A 27,029-nucleotide genomic window follows, 5' to 3' on the forward strand; every position below is an offset into this window, starting at 1 on the left:
CCCGAGTGTCTGATCGCCTCTCCCGCGGCCAGAACAGACTCGCCCCTGGGTCTTCCCACCTCCCCGAGTGTCCAATCGCCTCTCCCCGGGCCAGGACAGACACCCGTGGGTCTTCCCACCTCCCCGAGTGTCCGATCGCCTCTCCCCCGGCCAGGACAGACTCACCCCTGGGTCTTCCCACCTCCCCGAGTGTCCGATCGCCTCTCCCCCGGCCAGGACGGACTCGCCCGTGGGTCTTCCCACCTCCCCGAGTGTCCGATCGCCTCTCCCCCGGCCAGGACGGACTCGCCCGTGGGTCTTCCCACCTCCCCGAGTGTCCGATCGCCTCTCCCCTGGCCAGAACAGACTCGCCCCTGGGTCTTCCCACCTCCCCGAGTGTCCAATCGCCTCTCCCCGGGCCAGGACAGACTCACCCGTGGGTCTTCCCACCTCCCCGAGTGTCCGATCGCCTCTCCCCCGGCCAGGACAGACTCACCCCTGGGTCTTCCCACCTCCCGAGTGTCCGATCGCCTCTCCCCCGGCCAGGACAGACTCGCCCGTGGGTCTTCACTGCCCTGTGTGTGGGTTTTTAGGACCCTGTCCTCTGCAGAGGGGCTCTGGCTCCCGTTCCCTGTAAGTCCGGGTCTAGTCGACCCTGCTGGGCTCTGAGATGCTCTGGATGTGTCCAGCCAGAGTGTGGACGAGCGTGGAGCCCTGGGCGTCTGGCCCGGGAGGGCCTGCGGCGGGAGCAGGCGCTGGTGCGTCAGGTCCGCTCCTGCTGGAAGCTGCCCACCTCCCTGCCTTTCCCCTCCCGGGTCCCTGCACACGTCGGGTCCAGCAGGCCAGCCGTGGGTCGCTGAGCCATGTCTCCCGCCCCCGGCCAGGTTACCACTACAACGACCTCGTGTCCCCGCAGTACCTGAGCCTGATCGCCAACCTGTCGGGCTGCACGGCCCACCGGCGCGTGAACAACTGCTCGGACATGTGCTTCCACCGGAAGTACCGCACGCACGACGGCACCTGCAATAACCTGCAGCACCCCATGTGGGGCGCCTCGCTCACCGCCTTCGAGCGCCTGCTCAAGGCCGTGTACGAGAACGGCTTCAACACGCCACGCGGCATCGACCCGGGCCGGCGCTACCACGGGCACCCGCTGCCCATGCCCCGCCTGGTGTCCACGGCCCTCATCGGCTCAGAGGCCATCACCCCGGACGAGCAGTTCACGCACATGCTCATGCAGTGGGGCCAGTTCCTGGACCACGACCTGGACTCCACGGTGGTGGCCCTGAGCCAGGCCCGCTTCTCCGACGGGCAGCACTGCAGCTCGGCCTGCAGCAACGACCCACCCTGCTTCTCGGTGGCCCTGCCGCCCGACGACCCGCGGGCACGAAGCGGGGCACGATGCATGTTCTTCGTGCGCTCCAGCCCCGTGTGCGGCAGCGGCATGACGTCGCTGCTCATGAACTCCGTGTACCCCCGCGAGCAGATCAACCAGCTCACGTCCTACATCGACGCCTCCAATGTGTATGGCAGCTCTGAGCACGAGGCCCGCGCAGTCCGCGACCTGGCCAGCCAGCGCGGGCTGCTGCGCCAGGGCATTGTGCAGCGCTCTGGCAAGCCTCTGCTGCCCTTCGCTGCCGGGCCGCCCACCGAGTGCATGCGGGACGAGAACGAGAGCCCCATCCCCTGCTTCCTGGCCGGCGACCACCGTGCCAACGAGCAGCTGGGCCTCACCAGCATGCACACACTCTGGTTCCGCGAGCACAACCGCGTGGCCACTGAGCTGCTGGCGCTCAACCCGCACTGGGACGGCGACACGGTCTACCACGAAGCCCGCAAGCTGGTGGGCGCCCAGATGCAGCACATCACCTTCCAGCACTGGCTGCCCAAGGTGCTGGGCGAGGCGGGCATGAAGATGCTGGGCGAGTACCGCGGCTACGACCCGGGCGTCAACGCCGGCATCGTCAACGCCTTCGCCACGGCCGCCTTCCGCTTCGGTCACACGCTCGTCAACCCTGTGCTGCAGCGGCTGGACGAGGACTTCCGGCCGCTGGCCCTGGGCCACGTGCCGCTGCACAAGGCCTTCTTCTCTCCCTTCCGCATCGTCAACGAGGGCGGCATCGACCCGCTGCTCCGCGGCCTCTTCGGCGTGCCCGGCAAGATGCGCGTGCCGTCCCAGCTGCTCAACACGGAGCTCACCGAGCGGCTCTTCTCCATGGCACACTCGGTGGCGCTGGACCTGGCCGCCATCAACATCCAGCGCGGCCGCGACCACGGCGTGCCGCCCTACCACGAGTACCGCGTCTACTGCAACCTGTCGGCCGCCCACACCTTCGAGGGCCTGAAGAATGAGATCAAGAGCCCCGAGATCCGGGAGAAGCTGCAGCGGTGGGTGTGGGGGCTGCGTGGGGCGGGGGGCGAGCTCTCGGGAGCTGAGGTTCTGCCCGTGCGGGCCGAGCCCGGGAGGGTGGGGTGGAGCGTGGAGTTAGAGACGGGAGGCCGCTGGGTGCGCCTGCTGTGGCCCTGGAGCCGGCAGGACGGTGAGTCCTGAGCCCTGAGGTTTGTCCACGTCCCCAGGGTCCCTGCCCCGTAGGTGGCAGCTTCCACTCTTCCCGGGAGAGACGTCCCTGGGCTGGGGGGACAGAGGTGTGAGGAGACCTGCTGCATGGGGCAGGGGCCCCGGGAAGCCCTGGGCAGCCCGTCCTCCCGGGAGCAAAGCAGCAGCCAAGCTTGGGCTCATCAGGCCTGCTGAGAGGGGCTTCCCCCCATGCCAGCCTGCTCCCCGGGCCCTGTGCATCCAGACCGTGCATTGACCGAGCTCTCAAGACCCACCAGCCTCTCTCCTTGTGTCCAGTCTACTCTGGCTCCTCCAGTCCTGTGTTTCACATCGTTTATTCCAGTGTTTCTGACCTGGTCTTTAGTGGAGGTGACCACTCACGGGGAACCCTCGCAGCCGCTGGTCAGCTGGTCCCTGTCCGTGTGCAGTAGGTTCTCTCACGTTTGAAAGAGTCTTTTAGAAAGGAAAACGATGCTTTCTTGTAAAGGCTCACTCTGGGTGTGCTCCGGACTCGCCTGTTCTGTACAAGGTGGGCCGCTGGCTCCTAAGTTACAGGCTTAACCCTGAGGCTCAGCTGTGCTCCCCTGGGGCCGGGCCCGTGCCTTCTGGGGGAAGTGGCGCCTTACTCATGATTCACTGCAGGTTGTAAGTAAGTGAGCACTGTCATCCACTCAGTTCAACATGCTCGTCTTGGTTTAAATCACAGTGTCAGATGGCCGGGTTCGTAGACGATCACCCTCCTGTCCAAGACCTTGCGTCCCAGGGCTGCTCAGCTCGGGGGTGTGGACGGTCAGTGTCTTTCACGCTTGAATATCCCTGTTGTTCTCGTCTAGAGGGACAAGGTCACTTCCCCGGGGTTTGTCCCTTGCCCGACTTACATCACCACCGTGCGAAAGACCTGCTCTCCAGCCCAGCCCTGTTGGGAGTTGCGGGACCCGGGCCAAATGCATGACCCGCCCACACGGGGGTCCCACTTCTCCCTTCCCCTGCGTCAGGCCCCACTAAGAGTGGGAGTGAGAGGGGTGTCCCAGAGGAGAGGTGACGCGACAGCGGGTCCCAGCCTCGGCCCCTGAGCCCGCCAGGGGAGGGAGGCCTCTGGACGGAGGAGCAGGAGCGAGTGGTCCCCGCTGTGTTGGTGATGTCTGACCAGATCCATTCCCAGCAGCCTGGTGTGAATGGAGGAGTGACCTTGCCTGGGGGCTGTGATCGTCCAGGTGCCCTCTCCATCTGGGTCTGCGCCCCCAGCGTGGGGGCGTCCCGTGCAGGCCAGTTGTTCAGGTTGGGGCAGAGGGGGAGCCCCACCTGGGAACGGGGTGTCTCCTCTGGGAAAAGCCCCCTCAGGCAGAGAACCAAACTCTCCTGGCTCTTCCTGATGATTGCCACCTGAACCGAAGTTCAGCGTGAACTTGCGGGCGCTGAGGGCGGCCTCACGCTGACCCCGCTCCCGAGATGAGCAGCTCTGCAGACGGCCCTGCCCGCCCTTGCCCAAGGTCAGCATCCCAGGTCCGAGAGGGTGGAAGAGGCGTCTCGATTACAGGATGCGTAGGACTTGGAAGAGTTTGACGAAAGGGCTTGTCCTTGGACGTCTAAGCCTTGCTGACTTAGTCTTTTGTCCCGTGTCCGTTAGTGAGTGGGTTCCTCACAGGAGACCCGTGTCCAGTGTTGGGGAGACGCCTGCGTCTTCGGAGCGTGTGCCTCCAGTGGTTCGGAGCTTCGTCTTCGTGTGCTTCTGCGACGGGGGCTGTGGAAGGTTCACACTAAGACTTCAGGTTGTCTTTGAGCAGTCAGGAAGATTTGGTTTTAATTTCCTTCCTTGTGTTTTCTGGGCTTCTCTAAACTTTGTATAATAAACATCTCTGTGTGTGTATTTTACCATGTGTGTATAAACAGGAAGCAGGAATGTTTCTTGAAAATACGGCTGAGAGATGCTTTAAAGAAGGAGCTGGATTGTCATGGTTAAGTGAAGGTCTGAGTCACGTCAGACGGTGATGGAGGGCAGCACGAGGCTTTTTCCGTTCCTGCCGTGCTCTGCACCATGTCAGGATGGCCGAGCCGTCCAGGGTGCGGGTTCAGGTCGCAGCCTTCCCTGGAGGCGTGGGCTCGAATCCCACTTTCGACAACGCTCGTCTTGGGCTTCCCTGGTGGCTCAGATGGTAACGAATCTCTCTGTTATGAGGGAGTCAGTCCCAGGTTCGATCCCTGGGTCGGGAAGATCCTCTGGAGGAGGAAATGGCAACCCACTCCAGTATCCTTGCCTGGAGAATCCCAGGGACAGAGGAGCCTGGTGGGCCGCAGTCCACGGGGTCGCAGAAGGTCGGGCGTGACGTGCGCCTGGCGCTCCCCGGGCCCCGGCGCTGAGTCTGAGGTTCCGCTCCTTCTCGCAGGCTGTACGGCTCCCCGCTCAACATCGACCTGTTCCCGGCCCTCATGGTGGAGGACCTGGTGCCCGGCAGCCGCCTGGGACCCACCTTGATGTGTCTGCTCAGCACGCAGTTCAGGCGCCTTCGGGACGGGGACAGGTAAGCCCCAGGAGCTCAGCGGGCACCCCGGGCAGGGGTGTTCCCAGAGAGTGGCCGGTGCTGGTTCGGCAGTGACTGCTGCTGGTCTTAGCGCGGACTTCTCCTCTCCTCGGGTTGCTCAGAGCTCTGTCACCTAAGCACGGGACTCTCAGGTCTGTGTCGTGAGCAGAGCTGAGCGTGAGGACGGTCTTAACCAGCTCCTGGGGCTGCGGCCTCGCCAGGCTCTCTCTGACCCCACTCTCGCTCCGGGGACGCAGGCTGTGGTACGAGAACCCGGGGGTCTTCACTCCCGCCCAGCTCACCCAGATCAAGCAGAGCTCGCTGGCCCGCATCGTGTGCGACAACGCCGACAACATCACACGTGTGCAGAGGGACGTGTTCCGTGTGGCCGAGTTCCCGCACGGCTACAGCAGCTGCGACGAGATCCCCCGCGTGGACCTCCGAGTGTGGCAGGACTGCTGTGAAGGTGCGCGTGGCTTCCCATCCTCCGCTGACAGCTGGGTGGAGCGTGGGCTGGGGTCAGCACAGCAGGGGAACAGGCGGAGACGGGGGCCTGGGGGGCGGTCAGCCTTGAGCGTCCCCGCTGGGCAGCGCTGTGGAACCTGGACGTGGTGAGTGACTGTGACGAGTCTGTAAAGCCAAGAGAAGGAGTTAGTATGAGAGCTGAGACACTCAGTGAAAGAAACAGAGGGCACAGCGTTGACGCAGGAAGCCTAGTGTTCCTTGAAAGCCTCCCACGCGCCTTCATCTGACAGCCGCCTGCTTGTACCTGTGGTTCCCTGGTGGCTCAGTGGTGATCTGCCTGCAATGCAGCAGAGTCCGGTTGGATCCCTGGGTTGGGAAGATCCCCTGGAGAAGGGATAGGCTACCCACTCCAGTATTCTTGCCTGGAGAGTCCCACGGACAGAGGAGCCTGGTCTGGTGCCTGCCGCCCACGGGGTTGCAAAAGAGGTGGACACAGCTTAGCAACTAAGCAACTAAGAAGTCCAGCCTAGGTCGTTCCCATTAGTAATTGGTCTTAATTCGCTGTTCTTTTCATTAGTAAGTATTGAAATCTGGGTTGATATGTGTGGGTGTTATGTGAGTGTTTGTAGCCTCTCTCTGCACGTGTATGATGTACGTGTAACGTATAATATGCTAAATATGTATGTGTATGACAAATGTGATTTACAATGTTGTAGAATTCACTTAAAATTTAAAGTTTTGCTCTGTGTATTCCCAAGTTTGCAAAGCATTTAATTCTTATTTTTATAGCTCTTGGGAACTTGGGATCTTGTTTTTCTTTCTTAAAAAAAATACTTTGACTGGTTTATTAAGGTTGCAACAGTTTTCCACATATATGGCAAAGAATTTCATTTTTTGTGTTCACAGAAAGCAGTTCTATTTGAAAATCATAGGGAAAAGCCAGTTCTTTTTAGATACAGAAACTCCATTTTCTGATAGCTTTACCAGACTCCCTGTAGTTGTCGAGGAAGGGACGAATTCAGGTTTGCTGTTTTTTGCCCCAAACCCAAGTCCTCCGAGAGCCTGAGCCCTGATCCAGACTTGTCCTCTGTCCATCCCCAAGCCCCTTCAGCTGGACGGCAGAGGTGTAGGTGCTTGGCGTAGCTCTGACCTCCTTTCTTCTGGATTCCTCTCCTCTTAGCTGTCTAAGGCACAGCCCTGATATGACACAACTTAGAAGAGTTGCTTTATGAGCTTTATCTGTTTTTCTTTTAGTCCAAGAGTCGTACCTAAAAAGCGGCAGGAAAAAGAGAGCTCAGTTTGACAGGACCAGATGTCAATTGCTGTTAACGTTTCACTTCCCTGAGTATGAAAGGGCCGCTTGACACAGCCTTGAGCTGCGTCTCAGTCATGTTTTTGTTTGATCCAAGTATGGAAGTAGCACGTGTGGGAAACCCAAGGAGCTCCATCTGGGAACATCTTTTTCTTTGGATCAGAGTGATGAATTTCAGCTTCTCTGTGGGCTGATGAGTCATAGAGAGGAATCCATTCCCGTGTGCCGTTTTGAAAGAATCGTAGAAATTACTGAAATAAAGTCTCCTGGGTCGGGCAGGATGGCGGGTGTGTGCCCCACTCGGGGGCTGGGCTGTGCCGGGGGGAGCGTGGGGGGGCCACAGGCTCCAGGCCCCTCGCCCGGGGTAGCAGAGAGCTGAGTGCAGGGCGCCTCCGCCCCCTGTGATGTGAGCACCTCTCGTGTCCTTCGGGAGGGAAGGTTCTCGCCCAGACGTCCTTGACGTCCTTCGTGAGAGTCACCAACCCTGACGTGTACACTTTGCCCACAGACTGCAGAACCCGCGGCCAGTTCAATGCCTTCTCCTACCACTTCCGAGGCAGGCGGTCTCTTGAGTTCAGCTACCAGGAGGATGAGCCAGCCAGGGAGACGGGGCCCGGGAAGGTGCCAAGGTATGACCGAGCCCCTGGCTGGCCCTCGAGCGTGCGGGGTGCCCCACGCGTCTGCCCGTCCACGCACCTCGTGCTGCAGCCTGGGAGCCCATGCCAGCGGCTCCATCCCTGAGTGCCCCTTGCCTCTCTGAGCAGAGCCGGGAAGCCCCGGGTACCTCCCAGTAACACCACAGACCCCTCCTTGGAGCAGCCGCAGGGGGCAGGGACCACCGACTTCCGGGAGTTTGTCCTGGAGATGCAGAAGACCATCACGGACCTCAGGAAGCAGGTGGGCGGCTCCCCATCCCCACCCCACCCCGGGCCCCGGCCCCCTAGCCTCCCTTCCAGCCTGCGTGTCCCTCTGCGGCTGTGAGGAGAGTGTGTTCCGGCAGCCCTTCGTCCTCGGCCCTGGAGCCTCAGCAAGGCCACATCTCTCTCTCTGCTTTCAGCCCGGCTCCGGCCAGGCCTCACGGAGTCGCTCTTGGGCTTATGGGACTGGGGGTCCTCGGCATGAGAAGGGGCAGAGGGTCCCCTAGAATGCTGGCCAGAGCGGCCACGGAGCCCGCACACCACGAGTGGCTCAAGGTCAGGGCCACGCAGAATTGAAGCCTTGAGTCCTGCCCAGAGCGGCCCCTCCAGGGATGGCAGTTAGGCCTCTGCTCCCAGAGCCACAAGGTTTGACGGAGGTCAGATCCCCTTGGATGGCGGGGTAGGGGGCGCTACACATCCCCAGGCGGGTCCTGGGCCCGTCCCCGAGGCCTGCAGAGGGCAGCGCCCCACCCCACCCGGGCACACGCGGGGGTCTCTGTGTGCATTCACGTAGCGGGATGAGGGCGTGAGGTGTCAGACTGAGAAGTCTGCAGATCTCAGGTCGTGCTGAGGCGGGTTTGGGATGCTGGAGGCCCCTCCCGCCTCTGGGAGCCTCGGTCCTCAGCGCGGGGGACGCGGCGTCTTCTGTTCAGCCCCTAGTAGAGGCATGCTGGCCACTCTGCAGCCGCTGTGTGTCTGCCCTGCGGCGTCTCCTCTGCCCGGGGGGCCCTTTGTGCTAGCTGAGTGGGCCACAGGCGGGAGGGAGGGGTCATGGAGGGCCCAGCCCGGCTCAGCACCCTGCAGGGTCAGGGCCTGGGCGGGAAGCCCCCCTACCCTGCGCCTGGAGCCGGAGACGCAAACCCTCACAGGCCCTGAGCCGATGGCACGGGGCATCCCGAGGGCCCAGCCATGGGGGCTGCACCCACCGTGGGGTTAGTACCTGTGTCCAGGTGGCCGGACCCCCGACCCCCAAGAAGGGGTGGAGGGCAGGGTGGGGGTCAGACCACTCTGCTCAGACGGGTCAGGCTGCCTGAGGAAGGAAGGAGGCAGGCGGGGCAGCGAGAGCCCCCCCAGCGCCTGTCCCAGGCCTCAGTCTCAATGGTCGCCCCGCCCCCCCGCCCAGGCTCCTGTCCTGGATCTCAGTCTCAGTGGGGTGGGGGTTCTCCCCTCTCAGGTGCCCCCGAGGGAGCCGGGCCAGGGCTCTTGGACTGTCACGACCAGGGCCCAAGGGCCCCCAGCCTCCGTCAGCCTCAGCACTGCCCCCAACAGGGCTGTGTGCCTTCGGGCTCCAGGGCAGTCCCAGCCCAGCACTGCTTGGAGAAGCCGTTGAGAACGTTTTTGTTGCCCAATCCGGCATCCGCCTCCTCTTTGCTCCTGTCCGAGGGTCCTCTCCTCCTCTTCACGCACCACTGGGCCGCATTTCTGGCCCAGGCACTTCTGGCCTCAGACACGGGGGTGGTGGGGCGTCAGGCAGTTGTCATGCAGGTTGGGACGCGCTTGAAGCTCCAGGAAGGGGCTTTGGGGTCTCTCTTAGCCCCGTCGTCTCTCTCGGGTTTGGGGTCTCTCTCATCCGTCCTGAGACGCTATCTCGAGTGGCAGAGCGGGAGCGGGCGCTGAACGGTGTGCAAGCACCCGCACGTCTGCTTTGCTGCAGATAAAGAAACTCGAGTCTCGGCTCGGCACAGACTGCGTGGACGCAGACGGCAGCTCGCACGCGGACGGGGCTGAGTGGACGCGGGATCCCTGCACCATTTGTGAATGCCGCGTGAGTGTGCGCTCGGGCAGGCCCCGGGGGTCTGAGCTGTCAGCTGCAGGGTCCCCTCTCTCTTCCCTCGGGAGCTGGGGCTCTCCCCCGCCCAGAACCATACGTAAAGGTTGACAGGCTCTCCCCCAGAACCATACGTAAAGGTTCACGGGCTCTCCCCCACCCAGAACCCTACGTGAAGGTTGACAGGCTCTCCCCCCAGAACCGTATGGGGACCCTGCCACGCCTGGTCAGCACAGGAGTGTCCACACAGGCGAGGAGGGGCAGCTCCCTGTCTCTGAGCGAATGGACGGAGCAGGCAGCAGGGGCCTCGGGGGTGGGCCTGGCAGCGGCCCAGCCCAGGAGGGACTTTGCAGTGGAGTTGGGAGCCAGCTGGGGATGGGTTTGTCCCCTGGGCGGGCAGAGCAGCGGTCTGGTGTCCCTGCTGTTGTCTGGTTTGGACACAGCCCTGCTGCCCAGCTCCTCTGTAGCCAGTCTGGTCAGCATGCAGGGATGTGATCCCCGGGGCCCCCAGGGCAAGGCTGACAGCCGGGGCCAGCAGGGAGCCTCTGGAAGGAGCCGGGTGTCTGCTGTAGAGGGGAGTCAGCTGCCCTTTTAACCCCAGAATCCCCCCAGGAGGCCAGCCCAGTGGGCCAGGCACACCTGGGGCGGCTCCCAGGGCTGACGGCTCCATGCTCTCCCTTCCAGGACGGGCAGGTCACCTGCTTCGTGGAGACTTGCCAGCCGGCTGACTGCCCAGCGCCCACCAGGGTCGGCGGGGCCTGCTGTCCCGTGTGCCCAGGAGACTCCACGGGGACGCAGCCCTGAGCGTCTGCGAGCCCGGAGCTTGTCCCAGCCCTTGGGAGCGAGGCCGCGTAGGCGGCGAGGCTGGGACGCGGGGGCCGCGGCTCGGGGAACCCCGGCCTGAGCGCTCGCCAGCAGACCACGGGGCAGACGCGTGCCTGACTCCATGTTAAGGCTTCTCAGGGTTCTATTTAATTTTTTTTAATGAAAAATTGGTGCTACTATTAAATTGCACAGTTCAATCATTTAGGCTCCTAATTGATTTCACCTAGTATCACCGTTTCTTCTCAACTGAAAGTTAGTCCCGCCGGTCCCGGCTCCAGAAGCGTGCAGAGCGGAGCAGGCGGAGGAGGGACGCAGGATTTGAAAGAGAATCCGTCCCTGGCAAACAGCAGTCGGCATGGACGTGTGGCGGCAGCACGGGCGGCCAGCGCAAGCCCCCTGCGCCCGCGCCCTCCCTCGGCCCCTGCAGCTCCGCGGGCCCTGCCGTGGAAGCCGCAGCGCTCCCCTGTGACCGGCACACACGCTGCTGGGTGTGGACCAGGTGGGACGGCGCCCCGTCCCCACCAGCATCGCCCGCGGCCACGCTCGCCCTGCTCTGCCGCCTGGCTTCGCCTGCCAGAGTCCACGGACGAGCCACCACGCTCTCGATCCCTGTTCCGACGGGAGGAACGCGAGTGTCGGGGACTTTCTGACTTCAGGTTGTGAGAGTGCGTTCAAGAAAAGCAGCCGGTCCCTATACCTCATTCGTTTCCCCGCCGCGTGTGACGTTGGATGAAACTTCACCCACGTTTTAGCTTTAGATACGGCAGAAAGAGCACGTCCACTCCGCTCGAGTTCTCGTAGGATTCAGTGAGAAACAACTTCCATACCTCACGGTCTCTGTCTTTTTACTCGACCAGAACCTCCTGTTTGGTTCCAAATGCAAAGTGGTCTGTGTTCTGAGAAACAGGTCCCTGGGTCTCCTGCTCAGTTCTCAGACCTGAGTGTCCAGCGCCAGCCGGGCCCTGTGCTGGGTGCAGACACGGTGCCCGCCCGCGCTTCCTGGGAGCCCTCTGGGGACCCGGCCACCTCGGCCATGTGGGCGAGTCCGGAGCTGGTGGTACCATGTGCAGCCTGTCACGGGCGCGGGGGAGAGGAGGCAGGTCTCCAGGAGGAGTCCAGCAGGTGCCAGGCACGTTGGAAGCCTGGTCCCAGCGCAGCCCGCCTTCTCCCCGCAGAGGAGACCCCAGTGCCTGCTGGGTCGCATTCCAGCCGGGGGGCGGGCAGCGGCTCTACACACGGTCGGCTGGACTTGTGAGCGCACATCACTGGTGATCGGATAGTACAAGCCCCAGTGTTCCCGGGCACAGGGCTTCTCTTCACACAGCAGGCAGATTGGGTAAACAATCAGGCCTTGGCACCCATCTCTGCAGACAGGAAACGGTTCGCTTTGTCTGAGGTAGATGGTTATGTAAGTTGCTCAGGTATGAGATCCCGCGGTCTGGAGCGTGTGGAGTCTGAAGGCGCCCTCGTGCGGAGGACGTGGGGACTGGGGTGGCTTTGTCCTGCCCGCGGGGCGGCCGTCTGGGGTGGGCCGTGCGCGCCGGGCAGCAGCCCCACGAGGACGCGGTGCGTGCGTGCCCACTGGACGCGGTGTGTGTGTGCCCACTGGCCCTTCCAACCAGATGTTTGCTGCCAGCAAGTGCCCTCCTGCTCACTGTAATCAGCCCATCACCAAAGAGACATTTGCACTATGTAACGATGCCTTCGGTTCCAATAAACGGGCCACGTTCCCAAACAGAGCACGGGTCTTCCTTTCATAAGCCGATTGGGAGGCGGGTCCCCGAGGGGCTGGGCCCTTCACAGAGAAACGGGAAAGGGGAAGGGCAACTCGGGGGTATTCAGAGACGGCTCGTCTCTCTTCCCCGCGGCTGGGTGCTGTCCTGGGGACCCAGCTGGCCACCTTGTTGAGAGTCTCGGGCAGGTCGGGGTGAGCTCCCAGGAGAAAGCTGCAGCCCCTGCCCCACCCCCCAACGTTTCTGGCTCTGGCTGGAAATGCTGTGGACAGCTGTGCAGCCTGTGGTGCCCTGGGCCCAGGCGGGATACAGGATGGGGTCCTGAAGGGACCTGGAAGTCATATGAGGGGTCTTTGCAGGAGCATCATGACTATCCATGGAAATACCATGAGAAAATAGATCGGGAAGATTAAGAATTGATTTTTTTAAAGTTGCCAAACCTTTCAGAGCTTGTAACGAGACCCTTTGAACTTTCACAGCTGTGCTGAGTCCGCATCACTGATGGTCTCCTGGGGGTCTCATGGGTCATGGAGGGGATTGGGGAGAAGGACTCAGCTCTTCCTTCCAGTGACAGATATCACGTGACATTTCTGTGTGAGGTGGAAGACACTTCCCCGCACTTGCGCTTGGGTGTTTCAGAATCTCCGGGAGCTGGAGCCCCGAGACCCGGGTAGGGAGGCTGCAGAAGGGCGTGTGGGCAAAGGCCGACAGAGATGGTGGCCGAGGGGGATGTGGGGGCTGGGCTGTGGGCCTGGAGCCCGGCCAGCCGGACATCCCCCTGCTTCCCCGAGACCAGCCCCATGCTGGCTGCGTGCAGCCGCCCCGCCGTGCCCACCAGCCCTGGGGGGGACTGAGGCCCCTGGCCGTGGAAGGACAGCAGTCTGAGCTGGGGTTGAGGGAAGAACCGCCTTCGGGCAGGTTCTGAGCAAGCCCAGGGGTGGGGCACCTGGGTTTCAGGGTCAACGCTGCACACCTGGAAGCTGCCTCAGCCAGAGGATGGTGCCTGAGGAGAAGGGGTCAGCTCACCGGCCCACCTGAGCTCAGGTGCTCGCCACCGGCAGTCGCCAGGAGACAGATCAGGCCCCCGCCTGGTCAGTGGTTGACACGGAGTTGAGCGCCATATGCCATTTTAACAGAAAGAAGACGGATGCTGTAAAACCGGCAAAAGTCATTTGTATCTTGCTTTAGAAAGTAAGGAGAGAAATATAAAAAAACCAACAAGGAGATTAGATTATAGGCGGAGATTGAAAAGAGGCACATGGAGGGCTTTTGAGATGATTATGAAAAGTGAAAAAGTGGAAGGGTTGGTCACTCAGTCGTGTTTGACTCTTTTCAACCCCATGGACTGTGGCCCGCCAGGCTCCTCTGTCCATGGGCGTCTCCAGGCCAGAATACTGGAGTTGGTTGCCATTCCCTTCTCCAGGAGATGTTCCCGACCCAGGCATCGAACCTGGATCTCCTTCATTGCAGGCAGATTCTTTACCATCTGAGCCACTAGGAAAGCCCTTTTTTTCACCTTTGAGATGATTATGACAACATCTATTTCCTGATCTTGGTGGTTTTCATGAGTTTCTTTATAATAATGTATTAAGCTGTCAATTGGCTTTTAGGTATTTTTTGCATATTTTATTTCATAATAAAAATCTGAAGTCATTAAATATTACAGATTTAAGCAATTTCAACAACTGGGGAGCAGGGACGTCTCTGTACTTTCAATTTTCTTGTAAGCCTAACATCTCCTTTAAAATATAAGGTCTTCATTTAAAGAAAAAGGAGAATGTATGGAAACATTCCTAGTGCCTTCTTAAAATATTTACAACTATTTCCTGTGGGGGAAAATGTGTGCTCAGGGCCGTAAATGGGGCTTCCTGGGTGTGTCAGTGGTGAAGAACCTGCCGGCCAGCGCAGGAGACACAGGTCTGATCCCTGGGTCGGGAAGGTCCCCTGGAGGAGGGCGTGGCAACCCACTCCAGTGTTGTTGCCTGGAAATTCCATGGACAGAGGAGGCTGGTGGGCTGCAGTCCACGGGGTCGCACAGAGTCGACCGTGACTGAGTGAGCACATGCTCAGTGACATAAATATTTGCGTTCCATTTGCCAAATGATTTGCCAGAAGATTCCTTCATGTGCTTAGTGAATCACATGCATTTTTAATGTATTTGGGGCAAAAAAAAGTATTTTCTGACAGAGTTTCAGGAAGGCATCTGAGGTTTTTCTGGTTTTACCCCCTCATCACCTCCCGCAGCTGTAGCCACAGGACGCCAGGACTTTTGAGACAGGAAATGAGGGAGCAGGACAGTGATCGGGGTGGGTCTCCCCAAAGTTGCCAGAGCCCTGGACTCCCTGGAATCCCTACCGTGGACGGTGGGAGCCCTGGCTTCAACAGTGGCGCGGGTCAACCTGTAATTGCAGAGGAGAGACAGTGGGCAGGAGGCGGGGGCGCGGGCCCCAGGCCCACCCTCGCGGAAGGAGCCCTGGGGGACCCAGATCTCAGCCCCCTGGGTCCCTGCGGCCCGGCCCGAGCCTGTCCTCTGTCCCGTCCCGTCTCTCCTGGTCCACGTCTGTCCTGTCCCGTGTCTGTCGTGCACCATCGGCTCCTCTCGGAACATGTTCCTCCTTTGCGGGCGCCCCTTTGGGGACCATCCTGAGTCTTGAACGTGGCTCCTGTGACAAAGGCCTTGGGCAGACACGCTCTTGCTTCTGCAGATGTGGAGTGCTAAGCCTTCCGCTGGAAATCTTGTGGATTCTCCACCTTTTATGTTTATGATAACAGATACTCTCAAACCCAAACCTTGAGCATTGACAGTGAGGTCAAATGTTTGAATTTGGAAGGTTCCAGAAACTCCAGAGGTGCCTATTTTAATGTCTGTGAAATTTGTTAAAAGTGACTCAGTCTTATTTTCTCCTTTAGCGTCTGAAGTTTTTTGTTCAGAGGCAGGAAGCCCGGCCAGGTCTCAGGGTCGTTCCCCAAATAGCTCTTCCTGGTATTCTAACTTAACAGAGTGGCCTTGGAGTTGGGGTTTGCCCCTTAGTGAGTCTGACCGTCAGCCCAGTGCTGGCCCAGTCACCGGTGCCAGGAAGCCTGTCTGGCAGAAACAGCTGCTCTGTGGGCCTGCGGTGTCACAGGGGTGGAGCGGGGGCCGGGGGGCGGGGAGGAGACTGTCCTTTGTCGCTGGCACGGGCGGTCCGAGGGTGGAAGCGTGAGCCCCAGGTGGCTTCCCAGTCCTGGAGGTTTGGAGGAGAGGGTGTGGGGTCGTCTGATTGTCACTGTAACCTCCCTTTCCACTCACCGAGCATCATCTCAGGCTTCATAGAAGAGATCCTGCTGGATATGTTTTACCGAAGCTGAATCTCAGCCATGGGCTTGGATAGAAGCCCCGAGTTTCGGAGCTGAGACACCCGCATCCCTCGCTTTCCCATCACCCTCACCCTTCCCAGCACAGAGCCTCTGTCCTGTTGCTTTGTCCTCTTTGAGCAAAACAAAACGGGGACCACGGACGGAGCCTCTGCTGGGTGACTTAGTTTGCAGCTTTTCTCACGGGAAGTTCCTGGAAAACACTGCTGTTTGTGTTCTTTAGAAATTACGGCACCAGAAATTAACTCAGAGAATAGCCAGGGTCATCATTTCTTGTAAACGTGCTTCGGTGTCAGTGGGATCAGAGGGCCGGGACGTGGTGCCACCCTGGCCTCTTGTCCATGGAGCGTCTCCGCCAGGCTGGGTCGCCCTCTGCGCCCGCGACCCCCGACACTCACAGATGTTGGGAACTGGGGACCCGAGACTCAGACCCGCTTCTTGAAATGCTGAGGCCAGAGCTCTTCATTTCAGCAGATGTGGGGACCATGAGCACGTATGCTAACCCGACTTCCTGCTACGCTTCCCCCAGATGCTGCCAGAAGCCCCGAGTTGCCTGCGTGCTCCGCACACATCGCAGTTCTGTAACTTCAGGAGGCTGGAGGTTTGAGACGTGACTTCTGGTTTGTGCTCGACTGCAGTTGTAGCTACGTTTCTATTAGCTTACCAGAACGTTGTGCCCAGGCCGTTTATGTATATAGTTTAATTCCACACCACCTGTTCCTGCTGTGCAGACAGCGGGGGTTCAGGCCGAGCGCCTGGCACGGCCCAGGCTTTGACACATGCATGAGTGTGGCTTTCACACGCGTGAGTGTGGCTCCCCTCTGGCTGAGTGTGCACAGCCACGCTCCTGGGGCCGCCGGGCTTCGAGACCTACCCCGTCCCGCCATTAGTTCTTAGAATAGCGGTCAGCGCTGACCCGTTTTCCTGCAGACGGGGGAGGGAGAGGGTGCTGAGGTATTTCAGGGGCTGCTTGAACTGAACGGCAACAGAGTTTCAATGAAGAAATGGCCCCGTTTGACCCAGAGAAACGAAACAGGAGGCCGACAGCGGACCCCAGCACTCGCCAGGGCCAGGGGGCAGGTGCTCCAGGCCCGCCCCAGCCTCCTCCCCGTGGGACTGAGTCCCGGGCCCTCATGCCCCTGCCCCGCGTTTGTGTCTGCCCTTGTTCACATCCTCATTACCTGAGCTATTCTTGTGACCCTGCACTCCTCTGCTCCCTGCCTCAGCCCCTGGCAACTGACCGCTCTGGGAAAGTACTCCGCGTGGCTGCCCTCCACTCCCTACGTGTCTTTCCTGAGCTCTTAGGTCTCGGCCAGTCACAGACTCCTTAGGGGCCCCCCTCCCTGTGTCTCCATGAATTCCTACTTGGCACAGATACACTATGGCCACTCCCCAGCCATAAGAAAGAAGGACACAGTGCCATTGGCCGCGACAGAGATGGACCCAGAGATGATCATCCTAAGAGAAATAAGTCAGACAAAAACAAACATCATAGGATATCATTTATATGTGGAGTCTAAAAAACAATACAAGTGGACTTACAAAAGAGAAAACAGCCTCACCGGCGACAGAAAACAGACTTACGGTTGCCAAAGGAGGACGGTTGTGGGGAGGGGTAAACCAGGAGGCTGGGGTTTACATACACACACTACTGTATCTGAAACAGATAACTAATAAGGACCTACAGGGTAACACGGGAGTGCTACTCAACAGGCTGCAATGGCCTAATCGGAAAATGGTCCAGATGCCCTACGTGCGAGACGATGAGGCTGCTGGAACTGTGCAGAGGCCTAAATATGGTGCATAGTCGAATCACTTTGCTCCATACAAGGAGAAGGCAATGGCACCCCACTCCAGTACTCTTGCCTGGAAAATCTCATGGACCGAGGAGCCTGGTGGGCTGCAGTCCATGAGGTCGCTAAGAGTCAGACACGACTGAGCGACTTCACTTTCACTTTTCACTTTCACGCATTGGAGAAGGAAATGGCAACCCACTCCAGTGTTCTTGCCTGGAGAATCCCAGGGATGGGGACCCTGGTGAGCTGCCGTCTATGGGGTCACACAGAGTCAGACACGACTGAAGCGACTTAGCAGCAGCAGCAGCTCCATACAAGTATTGTAAATCAACTATACCTGCGTGCGTGCTAAGTTGCTTCAATCCTGTCCAGCTCTGCAACCCCATGGACTGCCAGGCTCCTCTGTCCATGGAATTCTCTAGGCAAGAGCACTGGAGTCGGTTGTTATGCCCTCCTCCAGGGGATCTTCCTGACCTACCACTCCATAAAATAAAAACTGAATTTACGAAGTCACTGCTAATTCTGCTCTTCATTTTTCATCAGCAGTGGCTCCACTGCTCTTCAAGGTGAAGATCTTCACCAAGAGGCTGATCGTGATGATCTTGTTTTTGCAAATAACGTATCTGAAGACAGAGGTGAGACGATGAGGTCGCTGGACAGGGTTAGAGGCCGCGGGCCTGGGTTCGGGGAGCAGGGATCCCGCTGCCAGCCGCCGCGTGGCCGTGGCACCCCCCGTGGTCACTGTGGCTGCCATCCTGGCCCCCGGGGTGGGATGGTGCCCTTTTGCCATGTGCCCTGATGCCAGCAGCCCTCCTCCAGAGGGGCGGGCTTGCCGCCCCTCACTGAGCAGACGAGGAATGTGCTTCCTTCCAGCTTCCTCTTGGCCACAGAGACAGAGACCTGGAGAAGAGAGACCCCAGGTAGGTCTTGCAGGGCCTCCCATGATTTTCCTAAGAATGAGTTGAAACAGCCCCACCATCCGTTCTCCTTAAACATTCTGTTTTCAGGTCCAGGAAAAGCCCTAGAAACTTCATTTTCTTCTCTAAATCTTACAACGAGTCCACTCTAAACTCCAGCCTACCCACTGGATGACCAGGCACAACCCCTGGAGTCAGGCCTCCGCTGGCTTTCTGGAGCACAAGGGACTCCAGACCTACAGATTCGTGGGAGCTGGGGAGGCAGCTGGACCGGGTCAGCAGGTGCGGACCATGGGGAACGTGACCGTCCGGGCCTCGGTCTGGTCCAGCTCTGCAAACTGCCCATAAGCCCCTTTCTACCCCTGGCGAGACCCTGCAGGGCCTGGGGGAGCCCAGGTGCTCTTGGGCTCTGGGTCCTTCCCTCCCCCCCGTGACTCACCCATGGCCGGCAATGCTGCAGCCTCGTGGGGTCAGAGAACAGGAAGGAGACCGGCTCTCGGGGACGATGTAAGCTTCACCTGTGGTTTGGGTATTTCAAGGACTTCCCTAGTGGCTCAGTGGTAAAGAATCCGCCTGCCAGCGCAGGAAACATGGGCTCAATTCCTGGGTCAGGAAGAGCCCCTGGAGAAGGAAATGGTAACCCACTCCAGCATTCTTGCCTGGGAAATCCCATCGACAGAGCCTGCAGGGCCACAGTCCATGGGGTCGCAAAGAGACAGACACGACTGAGGGACTCGACAACAACACAAGGGTGTCTCAAACATCACCCTTTCGTCTCTGGGCCCTGAGAGTTTCTTTGATTTCTTTCTTGTTCGTTACAAGAGTCAGTGTGCTGGGGGGAAGCCAGCTCGCTCTGCGTTCTTCTCCTGACACCTCCATTCCACCTGCCTGACTTTTGGCCTGGCCTGACCTCTCCGGGTTCCCTTTCTCTTCGTGTGAAACAGGACAAAGAGCGCCTTCCTTGTGCAGTGAGACGTCCCTGGGTGTGGATTTCCTCTTCACGTCCACCCCTGGAGACAGACACTGAGTCTTGTTGACGCCAGGAGATGTTTCAGAGACTGAGCTGACACCCTCTGGCTGAAACGCAGAAGGTGTACGTGGAGTCCCAGCATTATAGCCTAGAGCCGTTAGAATCTCGTTGCCAATGATGAGCATGGAGCTCAGCCCGCGGAGGGGACATGAACTTCCCTAGGAAGTCCGTGGAAAAGCAAGGGCACTGGGGGAGGCCGGCCGTGGGCGAGCGCCTCTCTGCGTCCTCTCACAGCTGCCCTGACTCAGCGGAAGACGTGGATCTCAGTGGCCTCCAGGGCCCCGTCACTGGCTCCCCAGAAAGACGAGCGCTGTGCCCCTGCACCAGGCACCTCACGGCTGGGAAACCGCTGTGATCAAGTGGCCGGGGCAGTGCCCCCTGCCGGGGCCGCCCCCGTGGGCTGAGGACACAGCCCCTCACGTGCAAAACCCCTCCTGGGGAGCGAGCCGCCCTCCAGCAATAGGGGTCTTTGGGAGGGGGTGGGCATGCTGGCCACACTCAGAGCCAGGGTGCAAGCTGTCATCACGCCCGTGTTCAAGTCCCTCACGGGCAAATCACGCCTTTAACTACAAGGGAGCCGAGGTCCTTGGCAGGGACAGCCGGCAGCCATCGGTCACCTTGCCCTCCGTTGGGGTTTCTCATCTCAGGGCAGCGGTCGGTGAAGCTTATGAAACTCAATGTGCTTCCTGCAGATTTGCCCGCGGTGCCCTCGTGGGAAGCTGGTTTCCTGGCATTCTTGTGATCACTGGTGCGCAGGAAACCATTAGCAACCTGGATTGTCCATAAACCGGGAGCGATGGCTTCAGGCCCATGCAGGCTTCTGGGATCTCCCAGCCGGGGCCGCGGGACCTGCAGTGCCGTTCCGTCAGGAGGCTGGGCGCTGGGGCTCTGGGAGGCGTCCCCGGTGTTTGGCTGGAGTTGGAGCTGTCGGCGCTAAAGATTAGTCCCAGAGCCACCGGTGCGCGCTGTCTGGGCCTGACCTTGCCCAGGGCTTTCCTCTCAGCAGACGGAACCTCCTGACCATGTCCATCCCAGCCTTCTGGTCCACCTGCCGCCCCAGCCCAAGGCTTCATCCTGCAGGGATTCCCGTTCCCGGGACACGGAGCCACGAGAGACACTGATCCAGGCAGAGCGGCCGGCGTCCCGGGGCTGCATTTGCTGGGTCCTCATCCCGCATCCTGAACTCCCTGCAGCGGGAGAACGGACCGCCAGACAGACCTATGTCTGCTGGGGGCAGGCCGGCGGAGTCCTTGTTCCACACGCTGTCGCATCAGTCCGTGGATTTCAGGCCCGCAGCTGGCCCCGCCACGTCCCGGGACCCTCGCCTCCTCCTTGCTGGCCCCGCCTCCACCCCGCCCCTCTCTCGCCCTGTCCGCTCTGTCCAGGATGGCAGTGCATCGGTTTTGAACTTGGAAACTGGTTGATGTCTCAGACGACAGGGACATCTTGGGGGCGGGGGGAGATGCTGGCCATCCCACCCAGCTCAGAGCGGCCCCCAGCATCCCAGGCAGAAGCCCCCATGCTGGGCAGAGGCCCGGTTGGATCTCCAGTCTCACCTGAACACCCTCCGGGACCTCTGTTTGCCCTTCGCTCAGCTCGGCGACCTTCTCGGTGACCCGGAAGCCCCGACTGAGGGGCTCTCCTTTCCGCAGCCTGCCCCTCCCGCCACCCTGCACTTGGGGCTGTCCATCATCCTGCTTCTGCGGCGGAAAGTCGAGCTGGCCGAGGCTTCTGCCTGTGCCTGGAGGGCGGGCCCGCATAGTGGGTCCGGGTGTCTCGCACACCCCAGCTCGACCTGCCCCGACCTTCAGATCCAGAGCGCCTTCTTCTGGCCCCGGCTCATCTCCATCAGTGCCCTTCACACTCACATCCGCCAGCGCGTCTCCCTGGTTCACGCCTGTGTCGTGGTGACTGGGTCCGCCTGCCACATTCCCAGTAAGAGCGCATCAGTGAAGTCAAAGCCGCTCAGTCATGTCTGACCCTGTGACCCCATGGACTGTACAGTCCATGGAATTCTCCAGGCCAGAATACTAGAGTGGGTAGCCTTTCCCTTCTCCAGGGGGTCTTCCCAACCCAGGGATCGAACCCAGGCTTCCCGCATTGCAGGCGGATTCTTTACCAGCTGAGCCACTAGGGAAGCCCATGCGTGCATTCGGGCAGCAGGAACCTAAGCTGGAGTCACATTCTCTACAGATCGGAGCCTCTGGAGCGGGGCAGCGTGAGTCCCCCTCTCTGCTGCGCCGGCCTGGTGGTAGGGCCCTTGTCCCATGGGCAGGACCCTCCTTCCCCACCACATCGGCCGCTGCTCTGACAGGGGGCTGCCTCTGTGTGAGTGTTTCTGGGTTTATGCCGAGTCCCTTTGCTGCAGCCTGCACCAGTGCCCACTGTCCGAGCTGGTGCAGGGGTGCGAGCATCTTCTCGACACCTGGGTGGAAGTGACCCAACTGAGTCTCTTCTGCAGGACCCTCCATGTCCACAGGGTCCTGGCCTTTTTTGGTTTCAGCCTGTTGACTCCCTGCAGCGGTTAGGGCTGGCATCGCATTGAATCTAGAATTCAATCTCAGTTCAGTTGACTTTGTAAACACTTAATCCTCCCATTCATAAACATGACATATTCCTACATTTTTAAACGGCTTCTTTAATAGGCTTTGGCAAGGATTTATGGTGTTTTCCAAAGATTTTGCACATTTTTCTTAGGTTTTAGATTTTCTACACATCCAATCTTTTTTTTTTTTTTTTAATAAGGACAGTTCTGTTTGTTTCCTTTCCATCTTCGATGGCGTTGGGTGCCCTGCTTGGTCTTGGCCTGGATGGTGATCTGTAGGTGGTCAGCCTCTGTTCTTTTTTTTTTTTTTTTTTGCATAAATAGAGTTGGTACTCAGAAACGGTTTGTTGTTTGGGAATTTTGGAATCTAATTATTACCGTAAACTCGGGACCGTTTTTCTGCCTTCTTTATGCCATTTTGAAGATACTACTTTTGCAATGTGTAACCACACCAAATTATCTAATTGAGCAACCTCATGGTTCAAAGTGTCGAAAGTTCACAAATGCTAGTTTTTGCGTGTATCGCTGGACTGTTAAGCCTGGACAGTACAGACGGCTTCCTTTGTGTTAACAATAGCTGTCTTGGTAACAACACGGCTCAGTCTGAGGGCCCCGGTTACCTTCCCAGTCTGAACGGGTCTGTAGAGTCGCCTGCACTGAATCATCAGACTTCTGTCCGGAAGTGTGCAGCCTGCTTCCTGTAGCCCGTCGCTGACTGCCCGGCGCAGGACGGGGTTGGGGGTCAGAGAGCAGGTGGCACCCGTCTGCAGGTGAGCCTCCGACCTGGCGCAGGTGATACACAGGCTCAGCTCCGTGTCTCCCTGATTCTCGTCCAGCCAAGCAAGCCCAGCCCTGACTTGGCAAGTGGCCTCTGTCTGCAAACTTCAGAGGGGCCGAAGTCTCGGGGTCCCTGGGGCGGGTGCTGGTCCAGCCCCACTGGATGAGCTTTGTTGTTTGTTTCTGTTCTTAGCCTCGCCAGGACAGAGGGTGTTTGAGTCACCATGGGAACCTCCAACACAAGGACGAGGGGTGGGCCCCGAGGCGGTCACTGCTGTCAGGAAGGCTGGCTGCTCAGGGAACAGCTCGCAAAGCACTCTGACCCAGCAGGAGGTCAGCAGAGCTGTGCGTGCACCCCAGCGGGTAGATAGCTGACTCTGCTCCCAGGGGTGCGATTCCTTGAGCCTGAAGTACTTGAGTCATGGTTTCCTTGTTCTCTTTGGCCCTGCAGACGCAACTGAGAATGACCGTCAGGGCGGCATGACCAGCCCTGGACACACCCAGGGGACAGCCCGCAGGGCTGGAGGCTGTGAGGACAAAGGACAGGTCCTCAGAGCTGCTGAGGGCAGGCTGGCCGCCACAGGGCTGGCCAGGTATTCCCAGACCCTCTGGGCTGACTGACCTGCTCCTACCTTCAGGCCAGGTGCTGGGGAAACCTGGACATGGCTCCCGGAGGTGATGAAACAGAGGTTGGTGGTTCTGCTCCAGCTGACCTGGGGCCAGCCTGGGGTCACTCTGGTCAGCAGAGGAACACACAGCCTCGTCCTGTGCTTCTGTGCAAGGACGCCATACTAATACAGACGGCTGAGGGACCATGCTCTCTCGGCCAGCAGCCCGGCACCTGCAGGACGCTCAGCTGACGTGTGTTTGCTCCTGAGGCACGTCACTGCCTCCTGGACCACGGACCCCCAGGCCGCCCTGCCGCGCTGTGCTCGGGTCACTTTAAATAGAGACATCACCCCGAGCACAGAACTACGACAGCACCCAGCGGGGGTGAGGGAGCCCCTGTGCCCAGGCCAGCCGGAGCAGAGGCTGTGCTCGGACCTCGGCCGGGCGCGGAACACGCCCAGTGATGCCCGTCGATGGCCTTGAGTCTCAATTCGGGGTCACGAATGCGTCTCAGAAAATAGGTGATTTGCAGACGTGGAGGAAACCGAGGAGGGAGGTGGCTGACCCCATGGGGGTCAGGGGGCGGTGGTCCTGCCGAGTCTGGCGCCCCCTGCTGGCCCCATCAGGGGGCGATGGTCCCAGCAGGGGGCGGTGGTCCCGCCGAGTCTGGCGCCCCCTGCTGGTCCCGTCAGGGGGCGGTGGTCCTGGTCGAGTCTGGCGCCCCCTGCTGGCCCCGACAGGGAGCACTGGTCCCGTCAGGGGGCGGTGGTCCTGCCGAGTCTGGCGCCGCCTGCTGGCCCCGCCGAGTCTGGCGCCCCCTGCTGGCCCCATCAGGGGGCGGTGGTCCCAGCAGGGGGCGGAGGTCCTGCCGAGTCTGGCGCCCCCTGCTGGCCCCGCCGAGTCTGGCGCCCCCTGCTGGCCCCATCAGGGGGCGGTGGTCCCAGCAGGGGGCGGAGGTCCTGCCGAGTCTGGCGCCCCCTGCTGGCCCCGCCGAGTCTGGCGCCCCCTGCTGGCCCCATCAGGGGGCCGGTGGTCCCAGCAGGGGGCAGTGGTCCCTGGTCGAGTCTGGCGCCCCCTGCTGGCCCCGACAGGGAGCACTGGTCCCGTCAGGGGGCGGTGGTCCCAGCAGGGGGCGGTGGTCCTGGTCGAGTCTGGCGTCCCCTGCTGGCCCCGACAGGGAGCACTGGTCCTGTCCGGGGGCGGTGGTCCCGCCGAGTCTGGCGCCCCCTGCTGGCCCCGACAGGGAGCACTGGTCCCGTCAGGGGGCGGTGGTCCTGCCGAGTCTGGCGCCCCCTGCTGGCCCCATCAGGGGGCGATGGTCCCCGCAGGGGGCGGTGGTCCCGCCGAGTCTGGCGCCCTGGCTGGCCCTGTCCCCTCCGTGCAGAAGCTGAGTGCGGGGATGCATCTCCGGTTCCTGCTTCATCCAAAGGAGCCGCCCTGCTGGGTCCCAGGGCTCTGTTCGCAGCCCCCCAACCCCCTGCTTGGCCGTCTCCACGGAGGACATTTCACCTGGAGCGGAGGGACCACGAGCTCCCCAGCGTCTGAGGGGCCAGGGACCTGGCACGTCCCCGGAAGCAGGTCTGGGCTCCCTGAGCTGACCCAGAAGCTCCCATTTTCCCACGGAGCTGCTGCAGGGCTGACCGCCTCCCAGGCCCTCCGGGGTGGACCGTCCACCTCCCAGTGCCTCACGCTCTGAGTCAGAGCAGGAAGCGCACACATTCTGGCTGGAAACGAGCAAAACCAGTCAGCGCTCCACACACACGGAAGCACTCCCCCGGGCGAAACCGCAAACCCCGGGAAAGATCGGTCTCGACAACCATGTCAGCCCAGGCGTTTCCAAACGAAAATTGTTTTTCCAGTTTGGGGGTTGGAGAAAAGTGGATTTAAACACTGCCAACAAAAAATAGTTCACATGGCAGTTTGAGACAACTCTATTTTCTCAAGAAGGATTTTTACAGCCCAGAGCCTAACTTAGAGAGATTTAAATGAGCTTGTGCTCAGCGTCCGAGGTGTTTGTAGAAAAGAGAAGAGAAACTACCGCCAGCCCACCAGCGAGCTGGGTCCACCTGCACGGAGACTCACGGCAGGACCCCCAGGGTTGCCATTGTCACCAGTTAATTAATAATTTTATACTGGTATATAGTGGGTTTACCATAGTGAATTGCTTTCATAAGCACAGCACAGTGATTTGGTTTTATATATGTGTGTGTGCATTTATTTGTATCCCTTTCGATTATTTTCCATTTTAAGTTATTACAAGAGGCTGAATCCAGCTCCCTGTGCTATGCAGTGTGACCTTGCTTATCTATTTTACGGTGTGCATACGTTAATCCCAAACTCCAAATTCATCCCTCCCTCAATTGTCCCCCCAGGTAACCATACACTTGTGTTCTCTGGTCTGAGTCTGTTTCTACTTTGTAAATAAATTCATGTGTACCTTTTTTTCCCTAATATATTTTACATGTGAGTGATACCACATGATATTTGTCCTTCTCTGTTTGACTTCCTTCACTTGGTATGATAATCTCTAGGTCCATCCATGCAAATGGCATCATTTCATTCTTTTTTATGACTGAGTAACATCCCCCTGCCTGTACCTAGCGCATCTTCCGTCCCCATTCCTCTGGTGATGGACACAGGCTGCTTCCACGTCCTGGCTGCAGTGAACACTGGGCTGTGTGCATCTTGTCAAGTGTATTATCACCATCATCACTGCAGTCCCACTGAGCCTGAGAGTGACCCAGGCGGCTGGAGGGGGCGGAGTCTGGGCCCCATGTGGGACACCCAGGCTCAGAGATGGGAGCGGTGTTCAGGGAGGCTGCTCTGAGCGTCCCTTTGACAATGGGCAGGGGAGTAGAGCTCTGGGACCAGCTGCTGTCCGCTCTGGACCCGCGACTACCCACCTGCTCTCTGCCTTCAGTGCCGAGCTGCCGGAAGCAACTGGAAGGCTCCTGTGAAGCCCGGCACCGCCTATTCCCCTCGCCAGCGGATCTGCAGGTTTGTGGAGTTCGGGGGATGAAACAGCAAGTTCTCTGTCCTGAAATAACCTCCCAGGCCCCAGATGGAGTCGCTCCTCCCGGGACCCTCAGGAGCGTCCATGTAGAGGTTCTGCTGCCCCCAAGCCCAGTGCCGTGGTTGGCACACCCCATGCGCCAGGCTGGCACTGGGCTCCTCACCCCAAACAGGGCCAACAGGCACCCCAGACGCTCCCTTTCTGTTTCTCTTTTTCAGTCTTTCTTTTTGCAAAACGGTTCCTGCCCCCAGCCCACCCCTCTGCCAGTTCTCCCAAAGCAGGCTCTCCGCTTGGTGCCATGCTGAGTGACCTTTGCTGCCGTCACTTAAGCGGTCCCTCGACTTCACTTCCTGTGACACCCCCAAGCTTTGCCGGCCAGGGCCTCTCTGCACACCTTGCCGAGGAGGGGGTTCTGTGTTTCCTGGTTCCCGCAGGCACCGGCGGATCGCGTCTATCCGTCTGTACTGAGCCTGTGCAGTGACAGACAGACAGAAGTAACTGCTGAGGTGGCCGGGCTGCTGATCGCAGGCAGGCCTCGGAGGTGGTCAGCCTGCCCCCACTGATGAGGCCTGGGGCCCAGGGGAGGCCAGTGTGGAGCCTGGAGGGCAACTGAGGACCCCAGACTCCCGCTCTCGAGGGGTGGGGCAGGGTGGGGGAGCAGCTCTGAGACTCAGAGTCCACCAGACTGGGTAATTTTCCTTATAAAGTTCAGTAACACACAACGGCAAATGTAAGTGACCCTCTTAGCCCTGGTTGGGTCTGTAACATGAGAGGAAAGTCATTTATGAATCTGCAGAGACGGATTCCGGCTGGCATGCGTGGTAAAACTGCACAAATCACCTCGCGTTCTCTCTGGCAAAGACGTGAGCCGCTGCCAAGCTCAACACCCCACCCTCCTATTTCCCCCAAACCT

At 59.8% G+C, this 27,029-nt stretch overlaps 1 protein-coding gene and 1 long non-coding RNA gene across 3 annotated transcripts in view; one reads left to right on the plus strand and one right to left on the minus strand.

The window, feature by feature from the left end:
* Nucleotides 1–12,081, plus strand: part of PXDN (peroxidasin) — a 65,455-nt gene extending 53,374 nt beyond the window's left edge. For both annotated transcript variants that reach the window (XM_070795446.1, XM_070795447.1), the window contains 7 exons: nt 864–2,367; nt 4,921–5,055; nt 5,313–5,521; nt 7,341–7,461; nt 7,597–7,729; nt 9,404–9,514; nt 10,202–12,081. In XM_070795446.1, coding sequence (XP_070651547.1) covers nt 864–2,367; nt 4,921–5,055; nt 5,313–5,521; nt 7,341–7,461; nt 7,597–7,729; nt 9,404–9,514; nt 10,202–10,321 — 2,333 coding nt within the window. In that variant the 3' untranslated portion in view covers nt 10,322–12,081. The remainder of the gene's footprint in view (nt 1–863; nt 2,368–4,920; nt 5,056–5,312; nt 5,522–7,340; nt 7,462–7,596; nt 7,730–9,403; nt 9,515–10,201) is intronic.
* A 4,837-nt stretch (nt 12,082–16,918) lies between these two features.
* On the minus strand, nt 16,919–23,258 carry LOC139184672 (uncharacterized). Its single transcript, XR_011568250.1, has 2 exons — nt 18,582–23,258; nt 16,919–18,125 (listed from the first exon to the last, which is right to left on the minus strand). It is a non-coding gene; the product is annotated as an uncharacterized lncRNA (long non-coding RNA).
* Between the last annotated feature and the right edge of the window lie 3,771 nt (nt 23,259–27,029).

Source organism: Bos indicus, chromosome 8, assembly GCF_029378745.1.
Source record: "Bos indicus isolate NIAB-ARS_2022 breed Sahiwal x Tharparkar chromosome 8, NIAB-ARS_B.indTharparkar_mat_pri_1.0, whole genome shotgun sequence".
Classification (NCBI taxonomy): domain Eukaryota; kingdom Metazoa; phylum Chordata; class Mammalia; order Artiodactyla; family Bovidae; genus Bos; species Bos indicus.